General features: G+C 45.3%; 1 protein-coding gene across 6 annotated transcripts in view; it reads right to left on the reverse strand.

Annotated features, from left to right (window-relative positions):
• Positions 1-23578, reverse strand: part of LOC139277834 (cadherin-7-like) — a 509491-nt gene that overhangs the window by 20501 nt on the left and 465412 nt on the right. For all 6 annotated transcript variants that reach the window (XM_070896546.1, XM_070896548.1, XM_070896549.1 and 3 more), the window contains 4 exons: positions 15221-15474; positions 7237-7373; positions 2900-3021; positions 176-293 (listed from right to left, as the gene is read on the reverse strand). In XM_070896546.1, coding sequence (XP_070752647.1) covers positions 176-293; positions 2900-3021; positions 7237-7373; positions 15221-15474 — 631 coding nt within the window. The remainder of the gene's footprint in view (positions 1-175; positions 294-2899; positions 3022-7236; positions 7374-15220; positions 15475-23578) is intronic.

Raw genomic sequence — 23578 nt, forward strand, 5'->3', positions numbered from 1 at the left:
CCCGTACAGATCCGGGAGGCCGGAATTTCTGGGCCATTGTCTATCACGCGCCAGAATGCGCATCGATAAATGGCAGAAATCCAGTTAGCATCTGAAGTTGAGCAGGGACCCGCACAGAGCGAGGGCCTGAGACGAAAGCAAACCCACTCACTGTGGCACACCGTGAGTGTCCTACCTTGATTATCTCTCACAGTAAAATTGGGGTTTATGGTGGCATCTGACGCCAGAGTAAAGAAAAAGTGATGTCCCTCCGATGGCTCATCCTTGTCCACTGCGCTGATGGTTTGAAGGCGCTAGGTTCGGAAAGAGTTGCAATTAGTCAAAAATCGAACGCTAAGATCTCACATTGCCCTTCATTATAAAGAAAGAAAGACTTGCATTTCTACAGCACCTTTCACGACCACCGGACACCCCAAAGTGCTTTACAGCCAATGAAGTACTGTTTGAAGTGTAATCATTGGTTGTAATATAGGAAACGCGGCAGCCAATTTGCGCATAGCAAGCTCCCACAAACAGCAATGTGATAATGACCAGACAATCTATTTCAGTGATGTTGCTTGAGAGATAAATATTGGCCAGGACACCAGAGAGAACTCCCCTGCTCCTCTTCGACATAGTGCCACGGGATCTTTTATGTCCACCTGAGAGAGCAGACGGGGCCTCGGTTTAATGTCTCATCCGAAAGACGGCACCTCCGACAGTGCAGCGCTCCTCAGCATTGCACTGGAGTGTGAGCCTAGATTTACATGCTCAAGTGTCTGGAGTGGGACTTGAACACAAATTGATTGGCAGGCTGTGGTCCGGAGCACGGTTGTGATGTTTAGCTGCTAGGATAGAATTGCCCTTTAACCTGTCTCGTTTGAAGCCACTGCTCAGACACTCCCGCTGGGGTAGGGTGTAACTCAGCACACCCTGACGTCAGTTCGAAGTTCTGGTAGCTGCAAAAGATTTTGAGCGAGCTACCAATTAGCCCCACTTCCCCCGCCCCTTCCACATAGCCCCGCAAATGTTTCCTTTTTTTTAAATACATATCCAGTTCCCTTTTGAATAGTCCCGATTAAACCTGCTGCCTTTCGGGCAATGCATTCCAGATCATAACAACTCGCTGCGTCTAACAAAAAATGTTCTCTCCCTGGCTTTTTGCTACGTGTACATTTTTTGAAACACTTCCTTATAAAAGATTGAAAGTGTGGCATCTGAAGTGTGAGAGACAGAGACAGACTAGTTGCAAAAGATTTACTGATACAGATGTCATCTCAAGCTAGAAATTAGAATTTTACTTCAACACGACTGCTGCATTTTAGTTGCTCGGTTTATCTGGACTAATATCGCTTTGTGGTTTCTTTTTGATAATCCCATGTGATACACTATAAAGCAATTGAATCATGGTTTCAGTATTAAAGAAAGAAATAAATACTTGCATTTATATAGCGCCTTTCACAAACACCGGAAGCCACAAAGCACTTTACAGCCAATGAATTACTTTTGGTGTGTAGTCACTGTTGTAATGTGGGAAACGCGGCAGCCTACTTGTGCACAGCAAGCTCCCACAAACAGAAATGTGCTAACGACCAGATAATCTGGTTTTAGTGATGTTGATTGAGGGATAAATATTGGCCAGGACACCAGGGATAACTCCCCTGCTCTACTTCGAAATAGGGCCGTGGGACCTTTTACACCCACTTGACAGAGCAGACGGGGCCTCGGTTGAACATCTCATCTGAAAGACGGCACACTCTGACAATGCAGCACTCCCTCAGCACTACATGGAGCATCAGCCTAGATTTTTGTGCTCAAATACCCTGGAGTCAGACTTGAACCCACAACCTTATGATTCAGAGGTGAGTGTGCTATTCACTGAGCCATGGAGACAGACTAAAGGCAAAACCTTTACTGGCACAGATGTCATCTCAAGCTAGAAATTGGAATTTTACTTCAACACTACTGCCATACTTTAGTTGATGGGTTTATCTGGACTAATGTCACTCTGTGGCTTCCATTCAATAATCCCACATGTTACACTGTAAAGCAATTGAATCAGCGTTTCAATATTAGATCTGCTCTTGGTAAAAACACTGACGTTTTTATTTCAAATAACGATTGTTTCATCAGCAGCATGCGCCACCTGATCAAAGCAACATCTAAACCCTTGGCAAGCGCATGAGCTGATATGCATTTCCACAACAGGCTAACCGTGAAGAAAGCTGCAGTTGGGTCTACAGGGCTGTAGTAATACCCGCCCTCCTGTATGGCTCATAAACATGGACCATGTACAGTAGACACCTCAAGTCGCTGGAGAAATGCCACCAACGATGTCTCCGCAAGATCCCCTGGGATGACAGACGTACCAACGTTAGCGTCCTCGACCAGGCCAACATCCCCAACATCGAAGCACTGACCACACTTGACCAGCTCCGCTGGGCAGGCCACATTGTCCACATGCCAGACACGAGGCTCCCAAAGCAAGCGCTCTACTCGGAACTCCTTCATGGCAAACGAGACAAAGGTGGGCAGAGGAAACATTACAAGGACACCCTCAAAACCTTCCTGATAAAGTGCAACATCCTCACTGACAGCTGGGAGTCCCTGGCCATAGACTGTCCTAAGTGGAGGAAGTGCATCCGGGAGGGTGCTGAGCACCTCGTGTCTCAACACCGAGAGCGTGCAGAAATCAAGCGCAGTCAGCGGAAAGAGCGTGCAGCAAATCTGTCCCACCCACCCTTTCCCTCAATGACAATCTGTCCCACCTGTGACAGGGATTGTGGTTCCCGTATTAGACTGTTCAGCCACCTAAGGACTCATTTAAAGAGTGGAATCAAGTCTTCCTCGATCCCCAGGGACTGCCTATGATGATGATGCTGCAACTGGGACAGACTCGTAATATATGGGGAATTCTTACCTGTCCGTACTTTGCGTTTTCACAAACAAATGTTTCATATGGAATTGGGAATACGGGAGCGTGATCGTTGTAATCGAGGACTCGAATATGCACCGACACTGAAGAAATTTTCTCCGGATCACCTGGATGGATGAAACAGCGGACAGTTAAGAAGATGAGCGTGTGTGTGTTTGGGCTAGAAATTCGTCAGGACGATGGCGCAAAGCGGGCGCTATCGGATCGGCCGCCCGTTATACGCAGCATCCTAATGGGCGGCCAATCCTATACCGCCTGCCTGGCGCCTCCCCCCCGAGATGTATTTCTAGGCCAAGCTTATATCTGTACAACAACTTGTATTTATAAAGCGCCTTTAATGTAGTAACACATCCCAAGGCGCTACACAGGAGTGTTATTGGAGAAAAAAATTCAGCCACATAAGGAGAAATTAGAACAGGAGAGCGAGATTTTAAGGAGGGTCTTAAAGGAGGCAGAGAGGTTTAGACCGGGAGTTTTAGAGCTTGGGGCCGAGGCAACAGAAGGCACGGCCACCAATGGTTAAGCAATTATAATCAGGGATGCTCAAGAGGGCAGAATTAGAGGTTCGCAGATATCTCGAGGAGTTGAGGGGCTGGAGGGGATTACAGAGATAGGAAGGGGAGAGTCCATGGAGGGATTTGAAAACAAGGATGTGAATTTTGAAATTGAGGCATTGCTTAACTGGGAGCCAATGTAGGTCAGCGAGCACAGGGGTGATGGGTGAGCGGGACTTGGTGCGAGTTAGGACATGGACAGCCGAGTTTTGGATTACCTCAAGATTATGAATTGAACCTGTTTTCATTGGAGGGAAGAAGCGATTCAGTGGACTTCATTTGGGTCTTTTAAGGTGAAAGCAGGCTGTTTAATTTAATATGATTGAAACATTGACACATAGAGCTATTATAATAATAAAACTCTTTGAATGTTAGCAATAGTTTTAAGACTGTAATAACAATGTTTGTTTTGGCACTTAAAAATTTAAATTGACAAATTGCTTTATGTATCAGAAGAAAACCCTCCTTTAAACTGACCACCTTTACAAAGCTCCGATACCTCTTTCTTTGGCTAGGAGTCGATATTTATCTGATTATACTTCTGTGAAGTGCGTTGGAATGATTTTCTATATTATAGGTGCTATATAAATGCAAGGGCAATGAATGTCGGGCTTGTCAGCAATGCCCACATATGGGAACGCATTAAAAAAAAAATTGTTTTTATAATAGTAAATCTTCCACAGACTTAATGTGACTGTGTTAACTGAGTCGTTCATCAATAGTACTCAAGAAATCTTCTACACTCTCTTGTAGGAAGACTACAAACAAACATTCTGCCCGTGGCCATATTTGAGGGTAAGGAATATTATTTGTAACGAGTTGATCACCCCTGAAGTTGCGCCAGGATTTATACGAGTTGGGCTTGATCTCTCCCCACTGTAGCTGGTGGGCAATGGGCAGTGCTCAGGGCTTTGTAACATTTTAAAATTAATTCACAGCATTTATTGCCCATCCCTATTTGCTCTTCAGTGGCATGCTGGGCCATTTCAGAGGGCAGTTAAGAATCAACCACATTGTTCTCGGTTTGGAGTCATATATAGGGTAAGGGCAGCAGGTTTCCTTCCCTAACAGCCATTAGTGAACCAGATGAGTTTTTACAACAATCCGGTAATTTCATGGTCACCATTACTGATACTAGCTTTTTATTCCAGATTTATTTAATTAACTGAATTCAAATTCCCCAGCTGCCTTGGTGGGATTTGAACGCATGTCACCCGATTATTAGTCCAGGCCTCTGGACTACTGGTCCAATAACATTACCACTATGTTCCCGTAAGTTCCCGACTGCAAGTGCTCTTGCTCTTTCTCATCTTACTCCCGCCACCTCGAATATTTCACCTTCTTCCGCGAGCTCATTCTGTTGCCTTCTTTCTTCCATCTCTCTTGACGGTTACTCAACAATTCCTCCTCGCCACTCCATCGCTGTGCTATGACTCGCCTTGTTGAGTTGTACAATTGTCCTTTTGGCCTGCACTAATTTTTTCTTGTGTTAGAACTTGCTTCTGTATCAGGTGTATCTCTCGGCCATTGTCCGATTAGGATATGCTAGTATTGGAGATTAGTCGGGACAATGGGAGTAGCAACCAACAGACAGGTTGGCTACATCGCATGTGAGGTGCGAGTATCAGGGATTGGCCAGAACATTGGAAGCACCCAAGCAGTATCACATTAACTATCTGGGATTGTCGAGGACACCCTGTTCCTTTTGTAATGTCAAAGCAGGATGTCAGGTTAACATGAAGATGGCTATTATGTCAAGGTCTGGAGGATTAATGAGAAGGAACCTCTCTTCAATATACATTCTGGGCTTCATGTGACATGACTCACATTAAAGGGGAGGGTGCTTTAAGGATGACTGGAAGGTTTTTTGAACACGTGACAGATGGGCAAAAAGAGAGAAAGAAAAGAACAGGTAGCAGCAGTCTTGTAGGGAGAGCTCATGAGATGGTAGGAAGTCTAACACCTAGGGAGGCCAAGCTTGATCACCTTGGGTCTGCAGAAAAGCAGGTTGTGAGTCTATTGTATAACCAGAATAATTATTATACTACTGGTGTCTGAGTAATAATCATCCTCCAGCTAGCTCACATTACGAGGCCTCTCAATATATGGACAATACGCTCAAGCCTGACTCACGAGGAATCATTTAATTGAGTTTAAAGAGAGGTCCTTACACCATATGCATCATAAGTTTAATAACTAAAGTCAGGGCTTCAGTTGGCTGGTTTGTGTAGATGACGGAGGTGCTGGGAGGTCTTTGACTGTCAAGCATCAGCTGGACAGCTTGCACATGCACTGGAGCATTGAGCACATAGCGGTCCTGGTAACTGCCATCTCAGTAGGAGGCACGCCCTGAGTATATCGAGAGGCCTCGTAATGTGAGGAGTCAGCTAGCTGGAGGAGGATTAATACAGCATAAGATGGGGAGCGGAGAGTGTAACTAGAGTTGAGGATATTCAAAAGCCTCTTGGGGTGTGCTGTGTTGCGGAGTGTAATGTGTGCGCCTGTGTGTATACTCGCAGGTTTGTAGAGCTGTTGCATTGTGGGTGGCTTAGCCAGTCACGTGATGTTCACAAGACTCAATAAAACCCCAGTCAGTTGGGTCTGGGTCATCTAGGATGAGGTATGTGGTTGTGAGCCTAGTGGATGAACTGGTAATGTGCAGTGTGATTGTTAAACCTTTGTTAATAAACCAATTAGTTCTTAATAGCAATGTGTTGCTATAATTCTTAAACAAAGAACCCATGAAGCAAATACAATACAGGAAGAGGCAGAATGGTTGGAGCCATGTATAATATGTTTATTTGTAGGCTATATAGTGGGGTGAATAAGGGACAGATAGATTACAGATAATTTTATTTTGCTAGAAACTGAAATTGGAGAAATTCCAATTTTGCACAAATTGATTGTTTAGCAATTGTTTATTTTCTACTTCTGCTGTTCGCAAATCAGAAAAGAGCAAACATGCTTGACCTAGGAACATAGAAACAGGAGTAGGCCAGTGAGCCCCTCGAACCTGTCCCACCATTCAATCAGATCTTGGCTGATCTGTATCTCAACTCCATCTGCCCGCCTTGGTTCCGTAACCCTTGATACCCTTGCCTGTCAGGAAAAGGAGAATTGATTGACAGCTCAGTGTAGATGGCAGACTCAATGGTGATAACATAGACAACAGATGTGAAGTATGTGACCTACACAAGATTGAGTAGACTAGGTCTATATTCCCTCGAGTTTAGAAGAACGGGAGGTAATCTCGTTGAAACATAAATAATTATTAAAGGGCTTGACAGGGTTAGTGCTGAGAAAATGTTTCCCCTGGTTGGGGAATCTAGAACACGGGGTCACAATCTCAGAATAGGGGTCGGCTATTTAGGACTGAGATGAGGAGAAATTTCATCACTCAAAGGGTTGCGAATCTTTGGAATTCTCTACCCCAGAGGGCTGTGGATGCTCAGTCATTGAGTATATTTAAGACAGAGGTCGAGAAGATTTGGGGGAACTAATGGAACCAAGGGATATGGAGATAATGCAGGAAGGTGAAGTGGAGGTAGAAGATCAGCCATGATCTTGTTGAATGGCAGAGCAGGCTCGAGGGGCCAAACGGCCCACTCCTGCTCCTATTTCTTATGTTCTGATTTTTATTATAAAGGATATTTAATAGGTTACCAGGAAAATGAAAAATATAAAAGCTAGTTGGTGAAATTCAGCTGGGACATTGCCTAGCATTTGTGTCAAGAAGCACACAGACTTCAAGATTACGAAAGGACTTACTTGCTTCTGATGCGGAGATTGATAAATTGTACCATGGGACTGCCTCTCGGTCAAGGGTTTGGGAAGTCGATATGGTCCCATTATTTGCATCAATGTTGAAAATTCTGTCCGGATTAGTTCGACGATCAATGGAATACCTGCACAATTTACATCGAAGCATACCATTAGATTTTTATCATGCAAAACCTTTGAGCTCCACAAAATAAACCCAGAAAGAAGCCACGTGTCCTGCAAAATGGACAGAGGCCGTTGTGAAGGGTGCGGTGTACAGCCCCAGCCTGCCAGAAATGTCCTGCAAAATTAATTTTCCGACAGACATTTGATTCACGCGCGTCCATCAAAATCTCTTCCTTCGGCTGAACCTTTGAGCAGCATAAGCTATTTTTGAAATGTTGTAATTTGCAGGCTTCCTGGGCAGAATCCCCCTGGTATTTCACATTTTCCATCTACTTTCAAGAGCATGAAAACCCAAGCTTTGAAGGATTCTAGCTGCTGTTCCACAGACCTCTCCCCCACTAATACAGAGAGTTCATCTGACAAGTCAGGTATGTTCTTTCGCAGGCAATTACACCTCGTCAAAAGGGCAAGTGATGTGATGCTGCTCGACATCCAATGACAAACTCTGTGAATGTCTCCATTTACTGTTCGTAAAAAAAAAGGACTTGCATTTCTATAGCGCCTTTCACAACTTCAGGACGTCCAAAAGTGCTTTACAGCCAATGAAGCACCTTTTTTGAAGTGTATCAATGTAGGAAACGAAGCAGCCAATTTGCACACAGCAAACTCCCACAAACAGCAATGTGATAATGACCAGATAATCTGTTTTTTTAATGATGTTGATTGTGGGATAAATATTGGCCAGGACACCAGGCATAATTCCCCTGCTCTTCTTCAAAATAGTGCCACGGGATCTTTTACATCCACCCGAGAGAGCACTCAGTTTAACGTCTCATCCGAAAGACGGCACCTCCGACAGTGCGGCGCTCCCTCAGCCCTGCACGGAGAGTGTCAGCCTAGATTTTTGTGCTCAAGTCTCTGGAGTGGGACGTGAACACTAATTGCTTGGAAGACTGGGGTCCGGAAAACGGTTGTGATGTTCAGCTGCTATATGTTCAGTCTCTTTCGAAAGACTGCTCCAAGCTCCCAGAAACAGCGATGAGATAATGACCAAATCATCTGTTTTTTTTTCCTGTGATGTTGGTTGATGGATAAATATTGGTCAGGACACCGGGGATAACTCCCCTGCTCATCCTTTTCGAAATAATGGCCGTGGGATCTTTTAGGTTCAGCTGAGCGACGTTGCGTGGGTCTGCATTAAAATGCCCGCCGACAGTGAAAATGGTGTTTTCTGAAATCCAGCAGCTCGCTAGGCAATAGAATTAGCGGGAACAGCAAAGAACAAGGTAGCAACAGTGTCTAGATATTTTCTGGAAATTTTCACTGACAAATATATTTTTTAAATTTTCAGGTCCTACATGAATATTAAAAAGTTTATTTGGCAGGGAAGATACCACAAGATAAAAGTTCACGGGGTCGGGGGTAATAAATTAGCATGGAGAGAGGATTGGCTAACTAACAGAAAATAGAAAGTCGGATAAGCGGGTCATTTTCCGTTTGGCAAACAGTAACTAGTGAGCTGCCACAGGGATCAGTACTGGGGCCTCAACTATTTACAATCTATATTAATGACTTGGATGAAGGGACCAAGTGTAGTGTAATGTAACCAAATTTGCTAATGACACAAAGATGAATGGGAAAGCAAATTGTGAGGAAGACACAAAAAATATGCAAAGGGATAATGGGCTCAAATTTCCCCAGGAGTTGACCTGCTTTTTTTGGAGCAAGTAGCTTTTTTTGGAGTAACTTAAAAATCGCAAATTTCCCTATTTAACTTGCTCCTGTGTAAGTCAGTTAGTTAGGTACTTTTTTAGTTTCGTTTTTTTTCGCCAAAAGGGGGCGTTACCAGCCACTTACGCCTCTTTTGGCCATGGAAGCAAATTTGACCAGCTAAAAGTTACTCCAAACTAACTTAGGCCAGTGTATGTGGCCACTTTTGTAGGCACAGAAAAACCTTACTTACATTCAAGAAATCAGCTCAGGTAGCCAGAGATTGGGGGCGGGGAAGGTGAGTTAGAGGATTCTAAAGCACTAAACACCTTCACAGCATCAGCACAACATCAAAACATCTCCAGCACAACATCTTCACAACATCATCAAAAATAAAGGAAAGATAAATCAGCTACTGAAAATAGAGCAGTCCTGCCTTGCCGACTTTGGCCAGGGCTCGGGGCGGCAGGCACGCATGACTGTAGGGGTGAGGGATTTTTTTTTTTACAGTTGTTCCTAAATGTGTGGTGTTAATGGAACATGATTCAGTCTTAATGCAAAATGTCTTTTATTGGAAAGTTTACAATGTACTTCAACAACAACAACAACAACAGCAAAGAAAGGCTGCACCCATCTCTCACCCACATATCGGGGAATGTCCCTTTTGTTGTGTGTCATAGGGGCGGTGATGGTGGTGGGGGCGGTGTTGGGGGCCCGGCTTGGGTCTCAACAGAAGCTGGTGTGGGGATTACAGTGGGAGTGGCATTTGATTGTCAGGCCTGTGGGCCCTTATTGCAGCAGCTAGCTCCCTCATGGCCTCTGCCATCGTTTGCACTCCCTCTGAAATGCCTGTCCTCCGTTCCCGTCTCAGTGCTGATATTTCTCCCGACAGTGTCGCAACCTCACCATGCATCCCACTGATGGTGGCCACGAGTGATTGGGTAAGGGCATTGGTCTCCTCACCTAATGACATAACCTGATGTACATCTGATGAAGGCTGCATCTCAGGAGAGACTGGTCGGCTTCTCCTTCCCCTCGCCGTGGGTCTGCCTAGCGGCATCCCTCCAGTGCAAGGCGCAGACTGGGATGGTGGGGCCCTGGATATTCCAACCTGCATTCCACCACCGCCAGTGGGACCCGCAACCTCGGAAGGTGTGAAACCAAGGAATGCCGTGGCAGAGCTCATGGAGGTGTCTGTACCATGGACTGATCCATATCACGATCAGCATTCTCCCCCAACCTGCCTTGGTCTGGAGCGGATGCATCTGGATCTTCTTGTTGATCTTCAGGATGTTCAAGATTATCTTCTTCTTCTGCAAAATACAATAGATCAGTCAAATGGTTAGCAGCACAGGAGGGGGCAGGATGGGTGGAATGAATAGTCTCACGCTTAGCAGGCCAGTCAGCAGGTTGATTTGAAGGGCGACGATACATTTTCATGATTGACCCTCACCCTTGCGTGTGGGCCCAGCTTGTGCAGAGCTGATTCTTTTTCTGCAGGTGCAACTCAGCAAGGCAGCGACCCTCTGTTCCAGTGGTGATAGTTGGTGCAGATTTGGCGGACCTCCTCCTGTTCTAGTTCTCTCCCTTTTGTTGTGGGTCAATTTCTTCTGCAAAGGTGAAAATATAATTTTTGACACATGATGAGCTTCTGATGAATGGGACATATACAGATGGTCACAGTAACAATTGCAATTCCAGTTAAAAATCAAGATAATACTTACGCTCACTATGTGACCAACGTCCTGCCATTTCTTTTTACACTGGCTTCCAGTTCTTGCAGTATTCTCCCCTGTGGAGAATTCTTCTGCAACTAGGTTCCAGTGTCACCTCAGTTCTTTGGGTGTAACTTTTGTGGGACCACTCTTACTGATATCCAGCTCCTGCCATCTGTCCTCAATGACAGTGACTAGTTTCTCCACCTCCTCATGCAAGAAGTTCTTCGTCCTTGTTGCATGCTCTTGCATCATTTGTGTATTGGACTTACACTCAGGTGATCTTGCAAACACACAGTGTTCTCACCTTTCATGCACCTATGCAGCCCTCCTTTCCACTCCCTCAGCAACCCAAAAATCAATATTAACACCTGACCTTCCAATATGGCCCACTGCCAATGCTGCTGAGGCATTGAGGACGATCTCCCTTTAAATGGCCGATTGCCAAAGTTCCTGCCACATTGCGCTTTAACGCGCATTGTGCATGTGCGCATGCACAAACGGTCATGCATCCCCCTGCCGGCACTCGAGGACACGCTGGGCCCAAGCTCCGCCCCCCACAGGTTCCTCAGCGCCACGCCACAGGACCTTAGGGATCCAGGAACGGCCGAATTATCCCAGTAAGTTTTCAGCGCATTTTTTCGCCCACAAAGTCGGCGTACCAGAGCTAACTACGCTGCTCTAAGCAGCTGGGGAAATTTGGGTCCATAGACAGGCTAAGTGAGTGGGCAAAAATTTGGCAGCTGGAGTATCATGTAGGAAAATGTGAGGTTATCCACTTTGACAGAAAAAATTGTAAAGCAGATTATAATTTAAATGGAGAAAAATTACAAAGAACTTCAGTACAGAGAGACCTGTGCAGTTTTGATCTCCCGATTTAAGAAAGGATATACTTGCATTGGAGGCTGTTCAGAGAAGGTTCACTCGGTTAATTCCAGAGATGAGGGGGTTGACTTATGAGGAAAGGTTGAGTAGATTGGGCCTCTACACATTGGAGTTCAGAAGAATGAGAGGTGATCTTATGAAAGCATATAAGACAATGAGAAGGCTCAACAAGGTGGATGCAGAGCGGATATTTCCACTCATGGGGGAAATTAAAACTAGGGAGCATAGTCTTAGAATATGGGGCTGCCCATTTAAAACTGTAATAAGGAGAAATTTCTTCTCTCAGAGGGTTGCAAATCTATGGAATTCACTGCCCCAGAGAGCTGTGGAGGAATATACTTATTCAGCCCATTGTGCCTGTGCCGGTTCTCTGACAGAGCTATCCAATCAGTCCCACTCCCCCGTTCTTCCCCCATAGCCCTGCAAATTTTTTTCCCTTCAAGTATTTATCTAATTCTTTTTTGAAAGTTACTATTGAATCTGCTTCCACCGCCCTATCAGGCAGCGCATTCCAGATCATAACCACTCGCCGTGTAAAAACATGTTTCCTCATGCCGCCTCTGGAGTGTCACCTCCTTGGAGCAGCCTCTCTCACCGTTGACAGATCGCTGCTATCATCTCAACTTCAGCTGCCATCTATTCCATCAGCATCGGTGCCCTTGAAAAAAATCTCACTTTGTCCCTCAGAATCCCACCGCGATCAGCCCCAATACCAACATCACCAGGCACGCCAGCATTACCAGGTCACACCAGCATCATCACCAACACCAACCTTCTCCACAATCAACCGATGCTGGATGTATCAGCACCCGACCACATTGCTGCCCGGGAGGCCAGGGAAGGCCTCACCAAGGCAACATTTACTTCACTTGACGCTGTACACCCTGGCTGTCACTTGATGCGCCAGGTTGACACCACCTCACACCAGCACCATAAACCATAAAGCATCCCTACAATGCCCGAGCCATTCCATTCGCACTCATCACCATTGCGGGTTGTACTGTTATGTCTCACCATTCACTACAACTCACTGGGCCACTTCCAAAGGTGCACACAGATCTGTCCAAGAAAGCAAAGTGTTGAAAGTAAAGATTTCAATATTTGACAACACATTAACAGAAACTTTACATCAGCATTGGCAATAACACCCAAGTGCCTACCCTTGTGTGTTGTTAGTTGGTATGATTGGACAAGGATGAGGGTGAGTGTGAGGGCTGGCTAGTGACGTAGGATGTGATAATGTAGATAGAGAGTGAGGGTTAGGTGGAGTCCATGATCAGATCAGCCATGATCTTATTAAATGGCGGAGCAGGCTCGAGGGGCCAAATGGCCTAATCCTGCTCCGATTATTTATGTTCTTATTTTCTTATGTAGGGGATCTACAGCAACATAAGAACAGGAGTGGGCCATTCAGCCCATCGAGCTTGATCCGCCATTCAGTGAGATCAGGGCTGATCTTTCACCTATCTACATATGTGTGGAGTTTAATGTCAGATGCCATAAGTTTAGGTGAAACTTAGCAGTGACATGCCAATGTCTTCCGTTGTGGCATTTACACTGTCTAGGCTTTTAAGCTTGGGTTCAGCCACTTCACTGTAACTGGGTCTTGTCAATTACTCCTCCGTTGGCTCAGAAGCATCATCTTTTCCATGATGCAACAGATCATTGTTGCACCATTCATGCCCTTTGTGATAAATTCCTTTGTTTTGGGCGATGTCACTCAGGCCTGTGCCTCTCTGCTGATGCCTGGGCTTACGTAATACTAAATACCCTTCATTCTGGGCTATTGCTTATTCCACCACCGGATCCACACCCTGCTTTGAAACCACACCCTCTCATTGAAAGATATACAATTCCTGCAGGGCTTGACAGGGTGGGTGCCCGGAGGATGCTTCCCCTGGCTGGGGAGTCTCGAGTCAGGGGACACAGTCAGAATAAGGGGGTCAGCCATTTAGGACTGAGATGAGGAGAAATCAGAGAGCTTTGGATGCAAGGCAGAGATCGATAGATTTGTCGACTCTAAGCGAATCAAGGTATATGGAGATTGGGCGAGAAGGTGGAGTTGAGGCAGAAGATCAGCCATGGTTTTATTAAATGGCGGAGCAGGCTCAAAGCAACGAATGGCCGACTCCTGCTTCTATTTCTTAAGTTTTTTAAAGGGCTGGATTTTAGGTTGTCTAACGTCTCAGTTAGCGGCCAGAGGGGACGCTAATGGGACCGTAAGAGGTTACCGACCGGGCGCGCAGCGTTTAGTGCCACGACCGAAAATTCATTCGAGGCTCACTGGGGGCGCAGACCATTAGCGCCCGGCTGCTGACGATCGCTCCGATCATGGCGTATTCCTGGTGCAACGCCCACGCTTGCGCCCCGATCGGTAAATTCGGTGCGTGCGCCTCATTGAGCGCCCGCCAATAACAATGTCTGGAAAAACAGTCAGTCCAGGATTGCAGAGTCGTTAATTGGTGGCTACTTAAAGGATGAGGAAGAACATCCCTCGGAGGTCACAGTCAGTGCAACGGTTACACACAGCACGGTGCACGAGCCTCCCAGTTTGCAGCGGCAGACCGACGTAACAGTCAGTGTAGGTTGAAAACAAGTGATTTTGACTACTTTAACGGGAGCATTACTACACCGTGACTTTAATAATCGGCTTTTCCCGGGATCTGAATCACAGGGTTTGGCGCAAGCACAATGACTTGGTGACATTTAGTGCCGGCATTTTCATTAGCATCCCTCCCCTCCCCTCCCCCCCCAGCTCTGGTATGCAACGGCTGATTTAACACCCCTGTCAGCTCTTCGCCCGATTCTGACGAATTTCTGGCCGGGAGGACGCAAACCTTTTCAATGCGCTCAGATTACCGCTCAGCCTGGGTTACCGCCCCAAATGAGGCGCGGCCGAATTTCTCCCCCTTTTGTGCTTATTCTTGAATCGCATGCGGCATTGCCCAGTCAGCTCTATCTGTGGCATTACCGCTCGCTTAAATTTCCATCAGCGGTAAATTGACACCCGGTGGAGCTGTAAATGGCGTACATTTGGCTCGGCTTTGATGTGCACGCAGCTATCACCAGAAAGCGACTCCTAATGCTTCTGTCTTGTTTGCTGCAATATTGACACCGGAACGCGATTGATTTGGAGAGAGGGGATTTGATACATTACGTCTGAAACTGCCCACAGCAGCAGCAGATAATGCCAGAAGAAGTGAACGCCGAGAAGAGACATCAGTGCAATCATGTCAGTAATGAATAAGTAATGAGACACTTGGAAGTCAATCACTTTTCCGCAAAAATTTTGAAAGCCCATTAAATACGTCGTCCAAGCATAATGAAAACTAATAATGGTTGCCCACTTTAACCGTTCAGCTGTTCGTGCCGACCATTTGCACCGGCTTGAAATTTTGATACTGTTTAAAGGAACCTAATAGCATGGCTTAAGTATGCAATTTTCTTTCCGTTGTCGGAAGGACAGCAGGGTACCGTAATCAGCACTGGGCGGAGGAGACATTTCCACACTGTTTAACAGAATTGGCAATCAACTCTGTAGCTCAAACCTCGCCTACCTAATTGGATTGTTTGCTATATCTGGGTCCCTTGCAGCCACCTCACCGACAAAGGCACCGGCGTCTCTGTTTTCTTGAACCTGGAACACGTAATCAGGAGAGATAAAGCGCGGCGGTTCGTCCACATCGCGCACATTGATTTTGACGTTTGTGACATCTTTAAATGGTCCGAGGTGGAGGAGGCGCCGATCGATGTATTTGTTGATTGCCTCCACTCTGACGCTAAATCTCCTTTTGCTCTCGTAGTCCAATGGCTGCAGAAAAGCACAGTCACGGTTCATTATCCATTATTCACCACTGGGTCAAAAAAAAAACGTTAGGTTATTGATCAGCCTTGGACTCCGAGACAGATCGCTTGTCAATAACCACGTTGCCTGATTAATCAGTTGACACATATTTAACTAGTTTTGCCCTTCCTTTTATTTAATTCATTCTCAGGAGGCGGGTGCTGGTCAGGCCGACATCTATTTGATCATCCCGAGCTGGCCTGAATTTGAGACAACAGAGTTTTAAATTTTATTTATTCGTTCACAGGATGTGGGCGTCGCTGGCAAGGCCGGCATTTATTGCCCATCCCTAATTGCCCTGGAGAACGAGATGGTGAGCCGCCTCATAACGAGGGGATTTGAGTATAGCTGCAGGGAGGTCTTACTGCAGTTGTACAGAGCCTTGGTGAGGCCTCATGCCTGGAATGTTGTGTTCAGTTTTGGTCTCCTAATCTGAGGAAGGACGTTCTTGCTATTGAGGGAGTGCAGCGAAGGTTCACTACACTGATTCCCAGGATGGCAGGACTGACATATGAGGAGAGACTGGATCTACTGGGCCTGTATTCACTGGAGTTTAGTATGAGAGGGGATCTCATAGGATCCCGCCTTATTAGGCAGGAAATTGTTTAGGGAAATTGATGCGATTGAAGGCCGATAAATCCCCGGGGCCTGATAGTCTGCATCCCAGAGTAGTTAAGGAAGTGGCCCTAGAAATAGTGGACGCGCTGATGATCATTTTCCAACAGTCTATTGACTCTGGATCAGTTCCTATGAACTGGAGGGTAGCTAATGTAACACCACTTTTTAAAAAAGGAGGGGGAGAGAAAATGGGTAATTGCAGACCGGTTGGCCTGACAGCAGTAGTGGGAAAAATGATGGAATCAATCATTAAGGATAAAATAGCAGCGTATTTGGAAAGCAGTGACAGGATCGGTCCAAGTCAGTATGGATTTATGGAAGGGAAATCAAGCTTGATGAATCATCGGGAATTTTTTGAGGATGTAACTAGCAGAGTGGACAAGAGAGAACCAGTGGATGTGGTGTATTTGGACTTTCAAAAGGCTTTTGACAAGGTCCCGCACAAGAGATGGGTGTGCAAAATCAAAGCATATGGTATTGGGGATAATGTACTGATGGGGATAGAGAACTGGTTGGCAGACAGGAAGCAGAGAGTTGGGATAAATGGGTCCTTTTCAGAATGGCAGGCAGTGACTAGTGGAGTGCCGCAGGGCTCAGTGCTGGGACCCCAGCTATTTACAATATACACTAATGATTTATATGAAGGAATTGAGTGTAATATCTCCAAGTTTGCAGAAGACACTAAACTGGGTGGCGGTGTGAGCTGTGAGGAGGATGCTAAGAGGCTGCAGGGTGACTTGGACAGGTTAGGTGAGTGGGCAAATACATGGCAGATGCAGTATAATGTGGATAACTGTGAGGTTATCCATTTTGAGGCCAAAAACATGAAGGCAGAACATTATCTGAATGGCGGCAGATTAGGAAAGGGGAGGTGCAATGAGACCTGGGTGTCATGGTTCATCAGTAATTGAAAGTTTGCATGCAGGTACAGCAGGCAGTGAAGAAGACCTAGGAGATTTGAGTTTAGGAGCAGGGAGGTCTTACTGCAGTTGTACAGGGCCTTAGTGAGGCCTTACCTGGAATATTGTGTTCAGTTTTGGTCTTCTAATCTGAGGAAGGATGTTCTTGCTATTGAAGGAGTGCAGCGAAGGTTCACCAGACTGATTCCAGGGATGGCTGGACTGTCATATGAGGAGTGACTGGATCAACTGGGCCTTTAGTCACTGGAGTTTAGAAGGATGAGAGGAGCTCTCATAGCAACGTATAAGATTCTGACAGGACTTGACAGGTTAGATGCGGGAAGAATGTTCCCGATGTTGGGGAAGTCCAGAACCAGAGGATATAGTCTCAGGATAAGGGGTAGGCTATTTAGGACTGAGATGAGGAGAAACTTCTTAACAGAGAGTTGTTAACCTGTGGAATTCCCTGCCGCAGAGAGTTGTTGATGCCAGTTCATTGGATATATTCAAGAGGGAGTTAGATATGACCCTTGCAGCTAAGGGGATCAAGGGGTATGGAAAGAAAGCAGGAAAGGAGTACTGAGGGAGTGATCAGCCATGATCTTATTGAATGGTGGTGCAGGCTCGAAGGGCCGAATGGCCTACTCCTGCACCTATTTTCTATGTTTCTATGTTTCTGTGTTTCTATGTTTCTACTGGACCTGTATTCACTGGAGTTTAGAATGAGAGGGGATCTCATAGAAACATAAAATTCTGACGGGACTGATCAGGTAAGATGCAGGAAGAATGTTCCCGATGTTGGGGAAGTCCAGCACCAGGGGTCACAGTTTAAGAATAAGGTGTAAGCCATTTTGGACCGAGATGAGAAACTTCTTCACTCAGAGAGTTCTTAACCAGTGGCATTCTCTATCTCAGAGAGTTGTTGATGTCAGTTCATTAGCTATATTCAAACGGGAGTTAGATACGGCCCTGACAGCTAAAGGGATCAAGGATTATGGAGAGAAAGCAGGAAAGGGGTACTGATGTGAATGATCAGCCATGATCTTATTGTGTTTTGGTGCAGGCTCAAAGGGCTGAATGGCTTACTGGGCCATTTCAGAGTCAACCACATTGCTGTGGGCCTGAAGTCACATATAGGTCAGACCGGATAAGAATGGCAGCTTTCCTTTCTGTTGTGTAATCAATAACTGTTTGACTGAATACTGTTTAACTCCAAGAGGTATAACCTTGGCTCTGCTTTATTAAAGCCCAAAGTGACTTATATACAAAATGTCTGGCCTTTTATACAGCCCAATGGCCTCCAACAGTGATGCCATCTAGTGGCTAGTGATCCCAAAAGTACATACATGATACTTTCCTAAAGGAAATTAGTGAACGTAGAAACATAGAAAATAGGTGCAGGAGCAGGCCATTCGGCTCTTCGAGCCTGCACCACCATTCAATATGATCATGGCTGATCATTCCCTCAGTACCCCATTCCTGCTTTCTCTCCATACCCCTTGAACCAATTGGGTTTTTTTTTCATGACAATCTGTATAGTTTCCTGGTCACCATTACTGATGCTAGCTTTCAAAAAAAAAAGTTCCTGATTTATTTAAATAACAGAATTTAAATTCCCCAGCTGCCATAGTGGGATTTGAACTCGCGTTGCTGGAATGTTAGTTCATAACTGTGGTTTGTTCATCATCATCATAGGCAGTCCCTTGGAATCGAGGAAAACTTGCTTCCACTCTAAAAATGAGTCCATAGGGTGGCTAAACAGTCCAATATGAGAACCACAGTCCCTGTCACAGGTGGGACAGAGAATCGTTGAGGAAAGGGGTGGGGGACTGGTTTGCCACATGCTCCTTCCACTGCCTGCGCTTGATTTCTGCATGCTGTCGGCGATGAGACTCGAGGTGCTCAGCGCCCTCCCGGAAGCATTTCTTCCAATTAGGGTGGTCAGTCCAGTAACGTAACCGCTATGCTACTGTTCCCGTACTGTTACTGTGGCTCACTACTTCACCCAAGAGAGCAGTTAAGAGACATTAGTGTGGGTATGCTTTATGTGGAGCTCCTTCATGGTAAACGAGCCAAAGGTGGGCAGCGGAAATGTTATAAGGACACCCTCAAAGCCTCCCTGGTAAAGTGCGACATCACTACTGACACCTGGGAGGCCCCGGCCGAAGACCGCCCGAGATGGAGAAAGTCCATCCAGGAGGGCATTGAGCTCTTCGAGTCTCAACGCAAAGAGCGTGAAGAGGTCAAACGCAGGCAGTGGAAGGAGCGCGCGGCAAACATCGACGAATGTCTGTCCCACCTGCAACAGGGTTTGTGGTTCTCGTATCGGACTGTTCAGCCATCAAAGAACTCACTTTGGGAGTGGAAACACGTCTTCCTCGATTCCGAGGGACGGCCTATGACGATGATGATGAGGAGTCATATATCGGCCAGATCAGGTAAGTACAGTAGATTGCCTTCCCTAAAGGACATTCATGAACCAGTTGGGTTTTTAACAACAACTCAGAAGCTTCATGGTCACATTTACTGATACCAGCTTTTTATTCTCAAGTTTGTATGATGCTGAATTCAGATTTCTGAGCTGTTGCACCTCGTCCTCCAGTTGAAAATAAAAAAAAATTCATTTCCATAGCGTTGAGCAGATTTGAGCGACAGATGCCTCATACTAGGAAGTCATGCATATAATTGATGGACTACGAGACTGAATAGTGTTTTTTTTCTTAACCCACGCTCTCTTTGCATTCTCTCACATATCAGGCTTTCATAAGGAGGGTGCACACAATGAACATTAATTTTCTCCTTGATGAATGCCAGGTAGGAGGTGCCAGTACTGTGGGCGACATTAGATGATATCAGTTCCTGGCTGTGCTCATGCCCAATGTATGCACAAGTATGTAATAAATTCTTACCTTTCCCACTTGCGTATGCACGCAATTTATTTGCACTGAATTGTGCTCCTGGTCAAAGACACACAACCAACTGAGTCACGTGTATCGCATGCACGGGTTAAATTCTTAAAGTAGCTGGATAAATGTATGGTCAAGAACGTGATCGAAGGTTTCAAAGGTGAGAGAGATCAAATATTTCATGGAACATTTGATAGTTGAATACTTGATAGAATACATAGGGAAAAAGTGGTTCCACTGGGAGAAGGGTCAGGAACCAGAGAGCACAGATTTAAGATAATTTTTCAAAGAACCAGAGGTTGCCATCATAGAATATTAGAGATTTACATCATGGAAGGAGGCCATTTCAGCCCATCGTTTCCACGCCGGCCGTCAGAACTATCCAGCCTAATCCCACTTTCCAGCTCTTGGTCCGTAGCCCTGTAGGTTACGGTGCTTTAAGTGCACATCCATATATTTTTTATATGTGGTGAGACTTTCTGCCTCTACCACCCTTTCAGGTAGTGAGTTCCAGACTCCCATCACCCTCTGGGTAAAGAAAACTCCCGCCATATGTCCTCTATACCTCCCCCAATTAATTTAAATCTATGCCTCCTGGTTGTTGACCCCTCTGCCAAGGGAAACAGGTCCTTCCTATCCACTCTATCCACGCCCCTCATAATTTTATACACCACAATCAGGTCTCCTCCTCAGCCTCCTCTGTTCCAAAGAAAACAGACCCAGCATCTCCAATCTTTCCTCATAGCCAAAATTCTCCAGTCCAGGCAATGTTTTGTAAATCTCCTCTGCATCCTTTCCTGTGTAATCACACCTTTCCTGTAATGTGACCAGGATTGCACACAGCACTCCAGCTGCGGCCTAACCAGTGTTTTATACAGTTCAAGCATAGCCTCATTGCTCTTGTATTCCATAACTCGACTAATAAAGGCAAGTATTCCATATGCCTTCTTAACCACCTTATCTACCTGGCCTGCTACCTTCAGGGATTTGTGAATCTGCTCTCCAAGGTTCCTTTGTTCCTCCACACTTTTCACTGTTGTACCATTTAATGTATATTCCCTTGGCTAGTTAGCCCTCCCCAAATGCATTACCTCAAACTTATCCAGATTGAATTCCATTTGCCACTGTTCCGCCCACCTGACCAATACATTGATATAAGAAGATAAGAACATAAGAACATAAGAAATAGGAGCAGGAGTAGGCCATATGGTCCCTCAAGCCCGTTCCGCCATTCAATAAGATCATGGCTGATCTGATCATGGACTCAGCTCCACTTCCCCGCCCGCTCCCCATAACCCCTTATCCCCTTATTGTTTAAGAAACTGTCTATTTCTGTCTTAAATTTATTCAATGTCCCGGCTTCCACAGCTCTCTGAGGCAACGAATTCCACAGATTTACAACCCTCTGAGAGAATAAATTTCTCCTCATCTCAGTTTTAAATGAGCAGTTCCTTATTCTATGATCATGTCCGCTAGTTCTAGTCTCCCCCATCAGTGACAACATCCTCTCTGCATCTACCTTGTCAAGCCCCCTCATAATCTTGTAGGTTTCGATAAGATCACCTCTCATTCTTCTGAATTCCAATGAGTAGAGGCCCAACCTACTCAACCTTTCCTCATAAGTCAATCCCTTCATCTCCGGAATCAACCTAGTGAACCTTCTCTGAACTGCCTCCAAAGCAAGTATATCCTTTCATAAATATGGAAACCAAAACTGCACGCAGTATTCCAGGTGTGGCTTCACCAATACCCTGTATAGCTGTAGCAAGACTTCCCTGCTTTTATACTCCATCCCCTTTGCAATAAAGGCTAAAATTCCATTGGCCTTCCTGATCACTTGCTGTATCTGCATATTATTCTTTTGTGTTTCATGCACAAGTACCCCAAGGTCCCGCTGTACTGCAGCACCTCACAATCTTTCTCCATTTAAATAATCTACCTGCAATCCGCAGCTTTCTTCTTCATTATCAACGTCACAGCCTATTTTAATTTAATCTGCAAACTTCTTAATCATACCCCCAAAATTCAAGTCCAAGTCATTGATATATACCACAAAAAGCAAGGGACCCAGCACTGAGCCCTGTGGAACCCCACTAGATACAGCCTTCCAGTCACAAAAACACCCATCAACCATTACCATTTGCTTCCTATCTCTAATCCAATTTTGGATCCAACTTGCCATTTTGCTCTGGATCCCATGGGCTTTTACTTTTGTGACCAGTCTGCCATATGGGATCTTCTTACCAAAAGCTTTGCTAAAATCCATATACACTACATCATACGCACTGCCCTCATCGACCCTCCTGGTTACTTCTCGAAAAATTCAATTAAGTTAGTCAGACACAATTTCCCCTTAACAAATCCATGCTGACTATCCTTGATTAATCCATGTCTTTCCAAATTAATATTTATCCTGTCCTTCAGGATGTTTTTCAATAATTTTCCCACCACTGAGGTTAAGCTAACTGGCCTGTAATTACTCGGTCTATCCATTTCTCCCTTTTTAAACAAAGGTACAACACTAGATGTCCTCCAGTCCTCTGGCACCGCACCTGTAGCCAGAGAGGCCTGGAAAATGATGGTCAGAGCCTCTGCTATTTCCACTTTTGCTTCTCTTAACAGCCTGGGTTACATTTCATCTGGGCCTGAGGATTTATCCACTTTCAAAGCTGCTAAGCCCCTTAATACTTCCTCTCTCACTATGTTTATCTCATCTAATATTTCACACTCTTCCTTCCTCATTGCAAAGTCTGCATCGCTCCTGTCTTTTGTGAAAACAGATGCAAAATATTCATTAAGAATCATACTGCCACCACACACAAATTTCATTTATGGTCTCTAATAGGCCCCACGCTTCCTCTAGTTACCTTCTTGCTCTTAATGTATTTAGAAAACATCTTTGGGTTTTCCCTGATTTTACTTGCCAACATTTATTCATGCTCTCTCTTTGCTTTCCTGATATCTTTTTTAATTGCACCCCTGCACTTCTTATACTCCTTTAGAGTTTCTGCAGTGTTGAGTTCTCGGTATCTGTCATAAGCTTCTCTTTTTTTCTTTATCTTACCCTGTATGTCCCTTGACACCCAGGGGGCTCTAGATTTATTAAGCTTGCCCTTTTTTTTAAGTAGTGTGATCGCTCCTTTTTTTGTTCTTCAATTCAACCCATATGGCCTCGCTTGATGACTCCTCCAACATATCATCCCTTCTCACAGCTGTAATTGACTTTTTGATTAATACTCTGACCCCGCCTCCTTTTATTACCCCCGCTCTAACCCGTCTGAAAACCCTGTAACCAGGAATGTTGAGCTGCCATACCTGCCCCTCTTTCAGCCATGTCTCAGTAATTACTATAATCTTGAAAATGAGGAAACAATTTTTTTTCCGCAGCGAATTGTAACAATCTGGAACACATTGCCTGAAAGGGTGATGGAAGCAGATTCAGTCGTAACTTTTAAAAGGGAATTGTATAAATACTTGAAAATAAAATATTTGCAAGGATATGGGGAAAGTGTAGGGGGAGTGGGACTAATTAATTGCATAGCTCTTTCATAGAGCCGGCACAGATACGATGTGCTATACATTTCTATGATTTCATGATTCTATGATAACTCAATGGTTCTTGAATCACTGGGTTTGTGGAAACATAGA

Source organism: Pristiophorus japonicus, chromosome 1, assembly GCF_044704955.1.
Source record: "Pristiophorus japonicus isolate sPriJap1 chromosome 1, sPriJap1.hap1, whole genome shotgun sequence".
NCBI classification, from domain to species: Eukaryota; Metazoa; Chordata; class Chondrichthyes; family Pristiophoridae; genus Pristiophorus; species Pristiophorus japonicus.